This window comes from Prunus dulcis, chromosome 6 (genome assembly GCF_902201215.1).
Source record: "Prunus dulcis chromosome 6, ALMONDv2, whole genome shotgun sequence".
Classification (NCBI taxonomy): domain Eukaryota; kingdom Viridiplantae; phylum Streptophyta; class Magnoliopsida; order Rosales; family Rosaceae; genus Prunus; species Prunus dulcis.
The window spans coordinates 16,571,420-16,586,421 of NC_047655.1; the positions used below are offsets into that span (position 1 = coordinate 16,571,420).

Below are 15,002 nucleotides of genomic sequence, written 5' to 3' on the forward strand. Positions count from 1 at the left end.
GTGGCCCGAATGTGGACATACATAGACATTCTTGGGGTAAGAATCTTCTGGAAGATTATTTTATCCCACAATCTCTGTACTCTGATGTTTATTTTCGAGAGAGATATAGAATGCAACCCCATTTGTTCAATAAAGTCATGCATGATATTTACAATTATGATGAATATTTTGTTCAAAAGAGAAATTGTGCTGGAAATTTGGGACTTCTTCCAGAGCAAAAGTTCACAGCTGTGATACAAATGTTGGTGTATGGGTCATCTGCTGATCAGGTGGATGAGATTGCCCAGATGGGGAAGTCCACTGTTTTGGAGAGCTTGTGCGATTTTGTGATGCAGTGGAAACTCTGTACACCAGAGACTATCTACGCAGACTTACGCCAATGGACCTGCAACGGCTTCTCCAAAAAGCTGAGTCTCGAGGATTTCCTAGCATGATTGGTAGCATTGACTGCATGCAATGGCAGTGGAAAAATTGTCTAACTGCTTGGCAAGGGGATTACGGAAATAGAAAATGGCAGAAAAGTATCATCCTGGAAGCAGTTGCTGGTTTTGATACATGGGTTTGGCACGCCTTCTTCGGAGTTGCCGGATCTCAAAATGATTTGAATGTCCTAGGTCAATCCCCGGTGTTCAATGATGTTTTGAGAGGTGAAGCCCCAAATATCACATATGAAATCAACAGTACCGTCTACCAGAATGGGTATTATCTAGCTGATGGCATCTACCCGAGGTGGACAACATTTGTGAAAACAATTCCACATCCCCGATCCCATAAGCAAAAAATTTTTGCTCGCTATCAAGAGGGGTACATAAAAGATGTTGAGAGGTGCTTTGGTATCATTCAAGCCCTGTGGGCTATTATCAGGGGCGCGTCGCGTCTATTTGACGAGGAGGTGCTTAGGAGTATAATGATGACTTGTATCATCCTCCATAACATGATTGTGGAGATGAATATGATTACGATGCTGATGAAGTGTATGAACCAAATCTCATGGACATGGCCCTAACACGAATTTATGAAAAACCAGTGGGGCCAAATGGAGAACCAGTGCAGCATGAACCGTTGGTTAGAGACAATAGTTTCATGCCCCGTATGATTGATCGCTACGCGGAGATGCAATCGCCGTATATTCATGAACGCCGTCAAGTTGACTTGATGGAGCATTTATGGGCGGTGAAAGATAATGAAGGTGAATGAAGTGAAGTGAAGATGTTTTTTTTAATTTATTATGTTTATGTTGTATTTTTAGTTATGTTTTGTTTTTTTAATGCTTTATTATTTTTAGTTGTGGGTTGTTTATTTTTTATGCTTTGGTTGTGGATTGTTTATTTTTTATGCTTTGGTTGTGGTTTGTTTATTTTTTATGCTTTGCTTGTAGTTTGTTTTTTATGTATGGAATGTTTTGAATAAAAAAGGAATTTTGTTGAATATTTTCTTTATTCACTAAAAGAAAAGCAATACAACTAATAAAATAAAATACATGAATTAAACAAAACAAAAAATACAATGAAATCAAAGGCAAGTAAACTAAGACATGAAAGGCAAGCAAATTATTTTAATGGTTTTCATCATTTAACCAATCTGTGTTGCTAGGTCCATCGTCATGAAAAAGTCTTTGTCTCATAACATCCCTTCGTTCTAGCTTCCAAAATTGTTTTGTTTCAGGGGACATATGGCTTGTAGCCATGGCCATGGTTTCCCGATTTTTTTTTTCAATGTTTTGTTCGCATACATACTTCCTTTCTTTGCGTACATACTCCCCTTCTTTTGCATATTCTAGTTGAATAGCCATATCGTGCTCTTGTTGTTTCAAGTCCATTTCAATTCTCATGGCTTGGTGCTTTGAAAGTTCCTCCAAAAATTTAGATGCATTCTTGCTAGAATTACTCTCTCTCTTCACCTTCGCCGCCTTCCTCCCAATATGCCTTGGCTCCTTTTCAATGTGTGAGTCTTGACTCATCGGGGAATCCATAGGTGAATCCGATGCCAACGTCTCATGGAGTGGAGTCTCGTTCAACACTACCGTCGGACCCGTTAGAATAATTTGGAATCTCTTACAAGTCTTTACCACCTCCCAACAATGGGTATGGTTGAAACTTTTTTTCCCTTGCCCAGTAGCACCAAACTACATTTGTGCTTACATAATCTATAAAAAAAAAATTAAATGAAAATGCAAGAAACTTTAAAAAATATTGGCAATGCAACATGTAAACAATAACTAATGCAAATGCAATAAAATTTAAAAAAATGCAACATGTATTTATAAAAAAAAAAAAAAAACTAGAGAAATATTAACAAAATATATAAATTGCAAGAAACATTTAAATAAAAATTAATATGACATCGAAATTAATAGAACGAAAATGACAAATAATTTACCTCGCTGCTAAGGTTTTCTCCGCTTCTATGTTTGTCTATCGCTTTTGCCAAGGCATTTCTCCATTTCGCCAACTCTTTATTAAGAATTTTCCACCTACTGGATATTGCCATTTCTGTACGTGTCAAACCAATTGCCTTTTCACAAAATGCTTGATGAATTTTTTTCCACATATGAGAAAATTTAATCTCATTGCCCGTTATAGGACAATGACTAACTTGGACCTAAGCCTCACACAAGCTAACATCGTCCATCATGCTCTATGCCCCTCCATTTTCAGTAGAAGAACCCATAACATGATAGAGAAAAATACAACTTGAAAGTGAAAAAATATTGAGTAGAAAGTGAATAATTGTAGAAGGAGAAGAAAATGTAAGAGAATTTGGTGTTAAAAGTGAAGAATATTGATTGGTATTTATACAAAAAAATTCAGTAATTTTTGTGTTTTTTAAAAAAAAAATTCGATTTTTTTAAATTTTTTATTGCTGAAAAATTGGCTGCCGTTGGATTGGAGGAAAAAATCGAATCGGAGAGCCAATAGGGCGACACGTGGAAGGTAGCCGTTGGCGGCTACTATATCGCGTCGTTTCAAAAAAAATTTAATGTTGGCTCGTGCAATAAGCCACGGTAAAAAAAAAATTTGAAAGCTAAAGGGCTGACGCAATGACGTCACCACCCTCGAGCTCTTGCTCGGGCCAAACTCCACCTCAAGCCAGCCCAATCTCGTGGCCCCCACCTCTTGCCTGAGCTGCCTTTTTTTTGCTGGAAACCCATTTTTCTCCCAAAACACCCCTCACCCCCCCGCCCGAGTCCAGCCTTAGCTGCTGGACTTGCTCTAAGGCCTGCCATTAGGCCCAGTTTCTACAGGGTTGCGGAAGCTCTAATCTGACCCACAATCCTTACCCCTCTTCATTAGAGCATTTCCATCCAGCAGCCTAGTCTGACCAAAAGGCCCTTTACTCCTCAAAAGAAGCTTCAAGCGCACAAATCTTGCTATGAGCTCCACTAATCCGAGCAAGACCCAAGGCAAGATGAGGGAAGGAGAGGCTTTGTCTTTTTTTAAAAAAATAAATAAATAAATAAAAAGGGGACTCAAAATGACGCAGTTTTTGCCAGATTTTAGAAAAAAAAAAAAAAAAAAAAAAACTTTAGCGGACGATGTCGTTTTGACTTAAGGAAAAAAAAAAAAAAAGGTTCATGCTGTTCCCTGGAAGTTCTTAGGAGACTTTCATCAAACACTTTTCAGGGGTCATGGTAGATTCTATGGGTTGCAAGGGTCACCTGACCACCCTTGCTCCTCTATGGGTTCGTCTTTGGTTGGCACGTGACGTATAAGTGGAGAACACGCGCATCACGCACGCCAATGTTAAACAAATTTGAATTTTTTTCCATTGCCGTCAGCATCGGTTTTACTCCAAAGGCTAGAAGCCATGTGGGGCTATTTGGGTTGTTCAATCAATTTTTCCACTATCATCCAACAACGAAAAAAAAAATGAGAAAGAATGGGAAAAAAATGCCAACAAATTCTGATTTTAAAAAAATAAATAAATACCTATCAATATTATTCTCTTTCAACACCAAATTTTCTACAACTGAATTCTATTTGTGTAAAAATACAAATGGCCTCTTCCATTCAAGTCGGAGACTCATAGACAACCATGGAAAATGTTTTGTTGCATGAGTGTTGGGTTCAAGTTGGTCATTGCATGATCACTAGCAATGAGATGAACTTCTCTCATATTTAGAGGAAAATTTATGGAGAATTTTGTGAAAGATTTGGTTCACCTCTTACATAATTTGAAAGTGTGGTTTTATAATAGAATTTAGAAGATAGAGATGACAAGTGGTGCAATAGTAGCAACCGAAAATCTTATCCGAAAAATGTGATGTGAATTTTATAATAAATTTGGACACGAGGAAACCGAAAATCTTTTTAGAATATTTTATCTGAAAATTGATATGTGAATTTTATAATAAATATGGACACGTGACAATTGAAAATCTTATCAAAATTAATTTTATAAGTATAAAAATAAAATTAATTAGTTGTAAATAGTAATTGCCCTTTGTCATGACAATGGGTGAATAGTAACACCATAGCACATGGGGTGAAAATGCTTTTAGTGTTGGGAACCGAACCGAATCAAACCAAACTGACAAAGTAACACCGACCGCAGAATCAACGTTGTGGTAACTTGATTCAGCATAGGGAGGACCATGGAAGAAGAAAAAAAACATGTGAAACAGGCTAATAAATTAAGTAATCGGCCATACGTATGTATTCATGCAAAAACTTATCAATTCATTGTAAATGTAATCATTTGATATTAGACTCGCTGATAAAGTTCAATACTTCATTCGAGTAATTAAAACCTGGGAGGGTAGATTTGTTGGAATCCCTCTTTCTTAGTTAAAAAGAAGAATAGAAAAGTATATTAGTTCATTTCAACAAATCTAAGGAAAGAATTACAACTAATAAACTCATTCTACTTTTTTATTTTTTTTTCAACAAAATAACGCCTTAACTTTTGAAATCAAAGAACGAATTAATTCCACTTCGTTAAATTGAAGCAGTTTTTTTTTGGGAGATTCACTATTATACCCAATATGGGGGCCCAAATTATAAAAATACCCTATATAAAATGGACTTTAGAAACACACCCAAAGCCCATTTACAATATAACAAAAAAGTTTTTAACTTCTTATAAATTACAAAACTGCCATCAATTTCTTAAAACAAACCCAACCCCAAAATCTCATAAAAATACCCAAAGCACTCAATAGAGCATCAAAGTAATTTAATAATCAATATTAAATTCAATAAGACTAGCTATCATTTTTTGGGTTTTTTTTGAGTTTGTTTATAGGAATTCAATTGTATATGATTTATTTATAATATTAGTGCTAGAAATGGGTATATCACTAAATATCTCTTTTTTTTTCTTTTTTCTTTTTAAAAAAAAGCTATAAAATACGCACGCAACAAAGACAGGAAGGAGAACGGTTTGACAACAGTTTGACAAGTGTTTTTTTCTATAAAAAAAATGTTAAATAGTTCAAGAAAGTTGTTGAAGAATGATATAATTTTGTTACATACGGTAAAAGCATTTCCTAGGGCAATGTTAGCAAAGGCCATAATATTGAGACTAAATGCTTAAAATTATATCATAACAATCTTTTACTTTCACATCCAAAGGTACAAATGCAACCAAAGTGAAACTATAAATATTTCAAAATTGCAGTGAACAACCCGATATTCTAATCATGCATGAAGCTCTTATCACAACTGTAGAGAATTTTCAATAGACCAGCTTTCACATCTTTCCAACATCTAACATTCTAGCCCAGAATACAACCCTCTGACAAAATCCAGAACAGAAATATTCAATGGCGGCAAGCCAAGACTCTTAACAACGTTTGCACATTTAAGTAATAGTAATTGGGTGACCGTTCAATACTGTGAGCAAAACCGACTCCCTGGATGTGAATTCCGGCATGTACAAGGGTTGCGGTCACTTGGGCACCGCTCATTCAAAACATCCACATGTGATCTTCACTCGCTAGGACAAGAACACAGATACATGATTACAAATCTTGCTTGAGAAAACGGCAACTATCGTCAAGTAGTTCCCGTACCATATCCGAAGTTTTACTTTTACAGTGGATCCATGGATTGAACCTCTGTTAGGTTCAACAACCAAGGATGAGATTGCAAAGCAGCTTTAGAAAGACCTTCGATTAAGGAAGTTCAATTGACTTCTATATATGCAAGCAGAACATGAGTCCATTGTTCTGCTGACCCAAAATTTATCAATGCAAAACTAGTGTTACTTAACAAAAAGACACTAATTTCGGAAGTTCAGCTGGATATCCCGACCATGCAAGAGTAAAGAAGGAGAGGTAAGGGGTAGACCTGAGTAGAACTAATGAGAGAAAGGGAGTGGGGAAGGGAGAAGGCATGGGATATAGGATTGGTCAACTCATCAACCCCATCATAACCTGAAGATTGCGAGTGCGAATCCTGTCCCAACCAGACCAAATCACTTTAAATGTATTTTGAAACCAATGGTGCCGGACAAGCTTCTTTTAACAAAAAAATAAACAGCAAAAAACAGCAATATCTTAAGTTCATTGTCTTACCTCCATTCCACGAAGCCTATCAATTATTTTGTGAGAACTATCAACAATCCTGAAGTCAATGAACTTTGTTTCACTCATGGGTATTAAGATTATGATATTAGAGTTGGTAACTGAACATAAACACCAGCTCCACCACACCATTATTCTATATTCAGCTACAAGCTCTATACCCATGGACAGATGACCAACTTTTATATTAAGAAGCATTTACTTGAAAACTGATCACAGCTCCTACTTCAAAACTCTAAAAAACCTAACAACAGAGTTTCTATGGCCTCACAACCTGCATCACATTACCTGCCAAAAGGACTACAGTAAACAATAAGATCATGTTATCATCTAAAGCGAATAGTAAGAGGTCTGATGTTTCACACAAAAATATCATGACACATAGGGCACCATTCAGTACCATTTAGAGCTGACAAAAACATAGTTTAGAAAGATCCATCAAATATACTATAGATGATAAAATTGTGGTGTTAAATACAAGAAAATTATTCAAAACCAATAAAAAACAATAAAAGAGCATTAATAAACAAAGTTAACAATGAGCATTGCAGAAGAAAAACTACATTATAAAGTTCATTTAATCCATAGGATTGGGAATTTAAAAAGTATTTTTGTTCAACCTCGCGACTCCATAAAATACAGATAGGTTTATAAGAGAATTTCTCAAACTCTTGAGCTTTCAAACAAATAAAATTAAAAAAACTACAGTACTTTGAAGAAGGAAAAGACAGAAAGGGGAAGGAAAACAGAAATTTCATTTGACAGTTTTAAGATTCTGCTCTTTGTAGTAACCATCAGCTCCTTTTAAACTTCAGAAGAATCACCAGACCAGTACAAAAACACTGATGCACCTATTTGGGATCTGCACATTTAATAAAAAATTGTGAAAAATAATTTCAAAAGAGATGAAAGGTTTAAAACCCAAAATCCCTTTAAAATGAATACAAGTTAAGACTTCAAAGTTGAAAGGCGAACTGGTCTCAGACAGTTAATTTCTAAATGCAACAATGATATCAACTTGCTGCAAAAACATTAGATCATTCAAAATGCTTAAATTCAAGAACTTTGACAAGAAAGTATCCATCTTAAGGAGCTGTACAAAATAAAGAAACAATAATATTGAAAAAGATCCTAACAATTCTAAAAGTATTGCTCAAAAGAACGCACACTCCCTTGGTCAATTGAAAAGTCACTTCTTCAGTTCTTGAAAATCAATCTAAATACCCAGCAAGCCAAAGTTTCTGTCATCTAAAACCAAAAGTCAATGTGTTTTCACACGACAAATTATACCCCAGGCCTTTACTCGCAACAGAATCACCCCTGCATTGACAATAGATGGCATCTAAAACTTGAAAACCCTAATAGCCTTCAGTAACCTAGTAGATGAAAATGAATAGGATTCAAGCAATGATGTTCTATTTCCTATTAGCCTATACAATTAAATCTTCTACACTCGTTCAATTAAACTTACTAAAGTACAAATAGTATTTGACTACCAAAAAAGGAATAGTATAAGAGTGACTTTGTGATCAGTTGTGGTGTGCACGTGAGAATAACTAAAATTACCAAGTAAAAGAGTGATTTTGTTATACCTCAGGGGCACCTAATGCCCCAAGTAAGGAGCGCCACCAGATTGCCCAACACCATGCTGCCCTCTTCCTGAACCACCTTGTCCTATCTGCGGGGTCGGGTAGCCACCTTGCATTGCACCTTGATTTCCATAGCTTCCCATCATTCCAGGGCTTATACTTGCCTGATTCGCATACCCACCCTGTATGGCATGTCCAGCTCCAGGAACACCCGGGTTCACATTCGGAGCCGTTCCAAAAGTTCCCAAAAGGTTTGTCAGCCCCAAACCAGCCCCTTGAGTCGCAAACAATGCAGTCAGTGCCTGCCCAAGTGCCGGATTCAATGCCTGGGCAGCCGCAGCACCCTGGTTAAACCCAATCCCACCACTTGCTGGCGCCATCAAATGCCCCATTCCTGCGGCAGCTCCACCAACATAACCCGGATTCTCATTCCTCTGAAACTTGGAATTATGGGATTTGTGGTGGTGCTGGTTCGGGTGCTGAGACTTGACCGGCTTTGGACCGTCAATAGCCTTCTGGCAATGCAAAATGTGGCCGTCAAAATTCTTGTGCGGCTCTTCCAATGCCCTCTTTGCACTCTCTGGCGACTTATACACAAACAAACAAAATCCTTTAGGCCTCCCAGTCATCTTATCAAGCCCCAGTGGCCCTTCCTCAATTTCTCCAAACCTAGAAAAGAACATCAGCAGCTTCTGGGGTTCCAAGTCAGCCCCAACATTGCTCACATAGATCTTCCTCTGCGTGTACTCCGACACTGTCTGTGACTGGGCCGCCTGGACCGCCACAGGCACAGCGGCAGCAGCACTCGGAGCCGGGCCTGGGCCAATAGCCGCCAGCTGGCACGCAGTCATACGATTGCCGATCTTCTTCTGCGGCTGCTTTAGGGCTTTTCGAGCCCCAGAACGAGTCTTGAAAAGAATGAAGCCATAACCCTTGGACTTACCAGAGACCTTATCGCACACAGCCTTGCAATCCTCAATCTCACCGTACTCCTTAAACACGCTGGTTAGGGTTTCGGCGTTGGTGTCCCATCCGAGCCCGTGGACGAAGATCTTGCGGTGGATCGGGTCCTCATCTGCAACCTTACGGATCCGATCAGATACGTCACCATGCGTATCGGCTGCTTCGCGGAGCAGGGCAATAAGCTGGTCCTTGCTGAAGGGTTCTAGAAGATTCTGGATCGGCTCGTCCTCGTCGGCACCGTCACCGGCCAGATCCGAAGCTGCCGACGTGGACGTCGTCGTCACGTTCTCGTTTTGCTTATACTCAACACCAGGTTCTTCTTCATCCTCGTCCTCTTCCTCTTCCTCTCCTTCATCTTCTTTGTCTTCTTCCTGTTCATCTTCCTCCTCTTCTTCTTCTTCAACTTCTTCCTCTTCTTCTTCTTCGACTACTTCCTCTGCTGGTTCGTTTTGGGGTTTGGGTTCCTCTTCTTCAACGACCGGTTGTTGTTTCTTGGAGGGCTCGGAGGACTCGGTGTTGTTGGCGTCGAGCTTTCGTTTTCTCCCCATTTTGTGGGTGGATGGAGGCGTCTCAGATAGAGAGATTGGGGATTTGGGGGTTAGGGTTTCTTTGGGGAGCTGGTGACGGCGCCCAAGTGGAAACACGGGTTACAGAGGAACTGGAGGAACACAAATAAATAGGGGAACCGAGAAATAGAAAGGTAACAAGGTCTTCCCACTCTATTAGGGTTTAGGGATATTTTAGTAAGTGCTGAGAAAGTAATCGAGATATATCATTTTATTTCTTTTTCTATGTTTATTTTAAATATAAATGAAAAATAAAATTTGTATAAATTTTTAATTATATCTATATTAAATTAAATAAAAAATAATGTATTTAATGATATATTATAATTTTAAATTGTTAATGTGGACAAAATAGTCATGAAAAATGTTTATTTAATATTAACTTATTTTTTCAAACTTTCCCATGATGAGGGAAAACAAAACCCAAATTGGGAGAATGGCTTCACTTTCCCTCTACTTTTCTATGGGCCAAGCAACGATTTCTCATACCTGAATTTACTAAACATGGGAAAGAAATTAATTTCTCATTCCCAAGTTTCCTTTCCCATGAACCAAACGAAGCCGTAAAGAACATCTCTGACTGTTATGTCAAATTGTCACGTAGACATAAAATTATAAAAATTAAAAGTTAAAGTTGCTCCAACTGAATAGTCAAATTCTACATGAATTTGATGTTAAATATTTTGTTGCCATGGACCCACTGTCATTTACTCTATGTTTAAACTTTATGCATCCTATGGACTCATTTGCTTTTAAAAATATAATAAAATAATATGATATTTGACATTTTGGGTAGAGTTCAATTTTTTCCAAAATGTCAAATTGCCACAAAAGCCATCAAATTCAAATTTAACATTTTGCAATCGACATCTCCCTTGGAGATGCTCTAAAGTTTGTAATCTCCAAGTCTAAAATAATCTTTTTGTAAAACACTTAGGAGTGTATCCAATTCAAACTTTTAATGACTTTATAAAGTTTAAAAGTATGGAGGTATTCAATTTAGATTTTTTAAGAGTTTATAAAAGTCTAGTGGTATTCATTTGTAACTTTTAAAAAGTATTTAAAAGTTTGGTAGTATTCAGTTGTCACTTTTAAAAAATATTTACAAGTTTGGTGGTATCTAAAATGTTAATGACTTTTAAAAAGCTTATTAAATGAATGACTTTTCCATACTTTTCAAGCTAATTGTTAATAGCAAAAGTCTTGCCAATTTACTAGTGACTTTTATCAACTATATGAAAGTATTTAAGAATTTGTCAACTCTATAAAAGTCACTCACTTGATAAAAGTCTTTATAAGTATGGATTGGATACACCCCACCCCTCCCCCCTTTATTTAATAATAGCCAATTTCAAATATGACATTCCAAAATGATCATACACTATCTCATATTTGCTTAGATGCCCCTTCTTTAAATACCCATACACTTAGCAGCAATGTCCCAATAGTTAAAGGTTATTAAATCAATGTCATTTTCCCTAAAAAAAACTCTAAGAAATAACGTTAAGATATGTTATAGGAAATGAAGCTAATAAGTCTAAAACTTGATCATCAATTCATTTTAAGGTGGATAAATATGAGTCCTTATTTCCTTCTCATTCCGAACAAATGATCCTCACAACTCTCCAATTCTCTCATTCTCATATTGCAGTCAAGTTTCTCATTCATCTAATTTGCAATTTTGCTCTTAAATCCTCTTCATATATTGGATTAATTACAATTTTGGTCACTCGGGTTTGGCCATATTAATTTTGGTCACCGCACTTTTAATTTTCCGATTTTGGTCATCAAATTTTGCATCATTAACAAATCAAGTCCAATTGGGAATTCCATCAGTTAAGACGCACATGGTGCATGTGTGCAGGGGTATTATTACACTTTTGCCTCAACCCCTAAATCAAAACACCATTGTCGCGCCTGATTTCTCCCCAAAAAAAAGTTAGGGTTCTGAAATTTGGGGAAAAGGCTGGTAGATTTCGAGGTATAAGGTTCAATATCATCAATTGATGAAGATTTGATAGGCGAAGTCACGATTTGAAAGGGAATTATCAATTTCATGTAGGAATTCATCCATTTTTCGGGTAATTTCTTGTCTTATTTGGTTATATGTCGATTTCAGTTTCTAAATTTGCCTATTTCTTGTATTTTTTATTATTTCAGCTCTTACAATTAGCTGCGTTTCTTGTAGTTTGTAGATGTCTACTTCATCTTCTCATGGATTAAGGTGCCCTTTCTGTGGAGCTGAAATGAAATTACTTCTATCAACTACAAAACAACATTACAACAAATATTTCTAGAAGTGTACAAGGAAATATGTAAGGTATGATTTTGAATAAGTTTTATTTTATGATATGGATGTTGTGGTTATGCAAAGTGGATGTAGGATGTATGGAGGTGCTAGATGCAAAGGTTTCGTATGGTGTGATGATGTTGACAAAACAAAAGAGAGGGAAGATATAATCTTTAGAGACTCGCAACAGATAGAAAACAATGGTAGCAAGGACGTGTGTTGTTTCAATCTATGCAGCTACAAGTTGGAGATGTTTTGAATCTATTGAAAGAAATAAAAGAGATGTTGTTGATCATTTGTATCTTGATTACTATCAATGTGGTTTTCAATTTAGTTAAAAAAAAATGAGGTGCATAGATGGTGCTTCAATTTGGGTAAAGACATGTTTTGGTTGCTCAAACATTTTGGTTGCAACATTGTGATCAAAATTTAGGGAAAGACATGTCTCAGAGGTTGTAAATTTCTAGTCATGAAATGAAAACATTCAGCTCTTGTTTTGGTTGTTACATTCTTTGGCTTAAATGAAATGAAATGGAATGGAAACATACACATGGTGCAGTACACAAACCAACATACACATGTTGCTGTACACAAAACTTGGCCATGATTAAAAAAATAAGCCAAAATACAATGTCTTTAGAAGCAATATACACATGCTACAATACACAGACTTGGCCATAGTTCACAAAATAAGGCAAAATACAATATCCTGAATTATATCAGTCTACATGAAAAAAGTCTCATCCCTTTAAAAATCAGGTCTTCTGCTTTTTTGGAATATGCATGCCTTGCTTTTTAGTAGCTTCCTTTCCTGGTAGTTTCCATGGAGGAGAATTTCTAGTTTGCCTCAGTCCACTAGAATCATATGCATTCTGACTTTGAGCAGAAGTAGGTGGAGGAATGGGTGGCCTCATCCTAGTTGTAGCAGAAGCAGGTGTGATGAAAGTTCCACCTCTAGGACCTGTGGGCATGATGGTTTGGGCAAGTGGTGGTGGATGAGTCTGCAATTGGATATTAAGATGATAAGATAAATATTTAATGAGAAAAACATAAGTCAGCAAAATTTCATCAACATAAGTCATCAATATGGGCAAATGTCTTACTGATCCAGCATTCTAATATTTGCCCCCTTATCTTCTTTGAGTGTTGGGAAAATATTTTTTCCATCAGCTGTAATAACACAACAACAAATTATACATCTTTACAGGCTACTTATATATGTGCACAATCAGTAATTAATAAAGAAAAATACTAAGCATGACTTACTGGTAGCTTATGAATTCTACCCAAATTAGGTATTGAATGAGGTGGGGTTTGACTAACATTTATAGTAGGTGATGTTTGACTAACATTTGCAGCAGGTGGGGTTTTAGGGCCAGTTTGACATTGCTGTGTTGTGAAAATAATCGCTATCAGATTTGCTGTGAGAGAAATCAATTGTAAGATAAAGCAATTTGGCGTTTGGTAAACTTTTTGTTAAAAGTGTTGTTGGTATTGATTCCCGCATAATTAGAAAATTATTGCCGCATAGCGCCTCTTCGAAACTGATTTTTGCATAATCACAAAATGAAAACACCTTGTTAGCTGCTTTCCCTTATAACTTTCTCTCACATAAATTTTTAACAATAAGTGATTTTCTCATATTTTACCAAACGGAATGGACTTCCCAACATTTTTAAAAAATCATTTATCACCCTAAATAAGCAATGCCAAATGGGCACTTAGTTTTCAATATAAACACCTTTGGGAGCAGGCTTTGGTTGATTTTTGCAACTCCCCTTGTTATGACCCTTTTTCGAGCATCTTTGGCATGTGACTGTGCCACATTTTCTTTTCAGCCTTATTTTCCCACATTATGGATCTTTCTTTTCCATCTCTGGATCCTTTATTATCATCTTTTTCTTTGGCCTTCCAGGCTACTTTTTAACCATTGGAGGCAGTAGTGGAACTTGAGTCTTCTGAAGCTGATAAGTGCCTTATCTCTTATATTTTTAGACCCTTTATATTTGGTTTTTGTTGGAAAAGTTGATTAAAAAGAGCATTATTACTTTACTTTCCTTATTTTCAGCTTCTCTGCGCTCTTAGAAAGTTTTTGATGGAAAATTGACTTTTCTGAGGAGTTTTAGTGCAAGGCCAGTTGAAGAAGAAAGCTAAGACATTGAAGATCATTGTGTCAAATTTTCATAATTTTCTATGAAGCCAATTGTTCTAGAACTGCAAGCCAAAATAGCCAAAACTGCATTCCCTTCAAAACTGTGCTGCTATGGGAGATTGAACATTTGAAGACTTTTCCGATTTTTCTAAGTGACGGGTAATATGTCCCTGGAAAACTTAGAGATAAAGCTACGTTTTTCATATTTTTCCAGATTTTTCTAGGAAGTGGAACGACCCCAAAGATTTCGTGCAATACAGCTGACGTGTTTCCCAGTCAAAGAAGGATTCTTTCCTAGTTTGTTTCCTTAATTGTTTAGGATTTTGTTTTGTTTTAGGAGAGTTTTTCGAGACCTTTTGAGATTATGGTTTAGTTATTTTTGCACTATATAAGGCCACCTTAAGCTCTCTCTAACTACCTTTTACACAATTTCCATTCAAGAGACGACATAGAGCTTAAGCATTCGCAGCACCATTATTTTCCAGGTTTTATTTCTTCATGACTTTTCTTATGATTTTTATTAAATTCTTAATCTTTGTGTGAATTTTATTCTAGGTTTGAAATCCTATTGCTTGATCACCATTAGGAACTTTGCATCTAGATAATTGGATAAATCTAGGAGAGAAACGCCATCTACTAGGTTTATTGGAACTAAGACTAAGAAGAGTAGGTAGCTAGGAGAGAAACGCCATCCACTAGTCCTAGTTGGTTTATTGAATCTTCTAATCTTAATGGGTGCTTGTATGCTAAATTTTAACACCTAGTCCTACACGATTTATGACCTTGACATGCTTACTTCATACTTTAGAAAAAAACAACCTTTAACATTCGCATCATAATTGGATAGTAATTGGCTCTAAGAAAAGGAAATAGGATTGTCATTGGTGGATTCATAACCTTAGATCTTCATAACTTG

General features: G+C 36.5%; 1 protein-coding gene and 1 long non-coding RNA gene across 2 annotated transcripts; one reads left to right on the forward strand and one right to left on the reverse strand.

The window, feature by feature from the left end:
* Positions 1 to 5,540: 5,540 nt before the first annotated feature.
* Positions 5,541 to 9,785, reverse strand: LOC117632446 (UBP1-associated protein 2A-like). The gene is made up of 2 exons (XM_034365920.1): positions 8,119 to 9,785; positions 5,541 to 7,388 (listed from the first exon to the last, which is right to left on the reverse strand). Exon 1 carries the CDS (start codon positions 9,624 to 9,626, stop codon positions 8,130 to 8,132), a length of 1,497 nt encoding a protein of 498 aa, XP_034221811.1. The 5' UTR covers positions 9,627 to 9,785; the 3' UTR covers positions 5,541 to 7,388; positions 8,119 to 8,129.
* A 1,749-nt stretch (positions 9,786 to 11,534) lies between these two features.
* LOC117632573 lies at positions 11,535 to 12,440 on the forward strand. Its single transcript, XR_004586487.1, has 2 exons — positions 11,535 to 11,725; positions 11,833 to 12,440. It is a non-coding gene; the product is annotated as an uncharacterized LOC117632573 (long non-coding RNA).
* Positions 12,441 to 15,002: the final 2,562 nt, after the last annotated feature.

Bases quoted from the DNA above. Each gene is read 5' to 3' on its own strand.
- LOC117632446 (XM_034365920.1), bottom strand. From the start codon at position 9,626: ATGGGGAGAAAACGAAAGCTCGACGCCAACAACACCGAGTCCTCCGAG.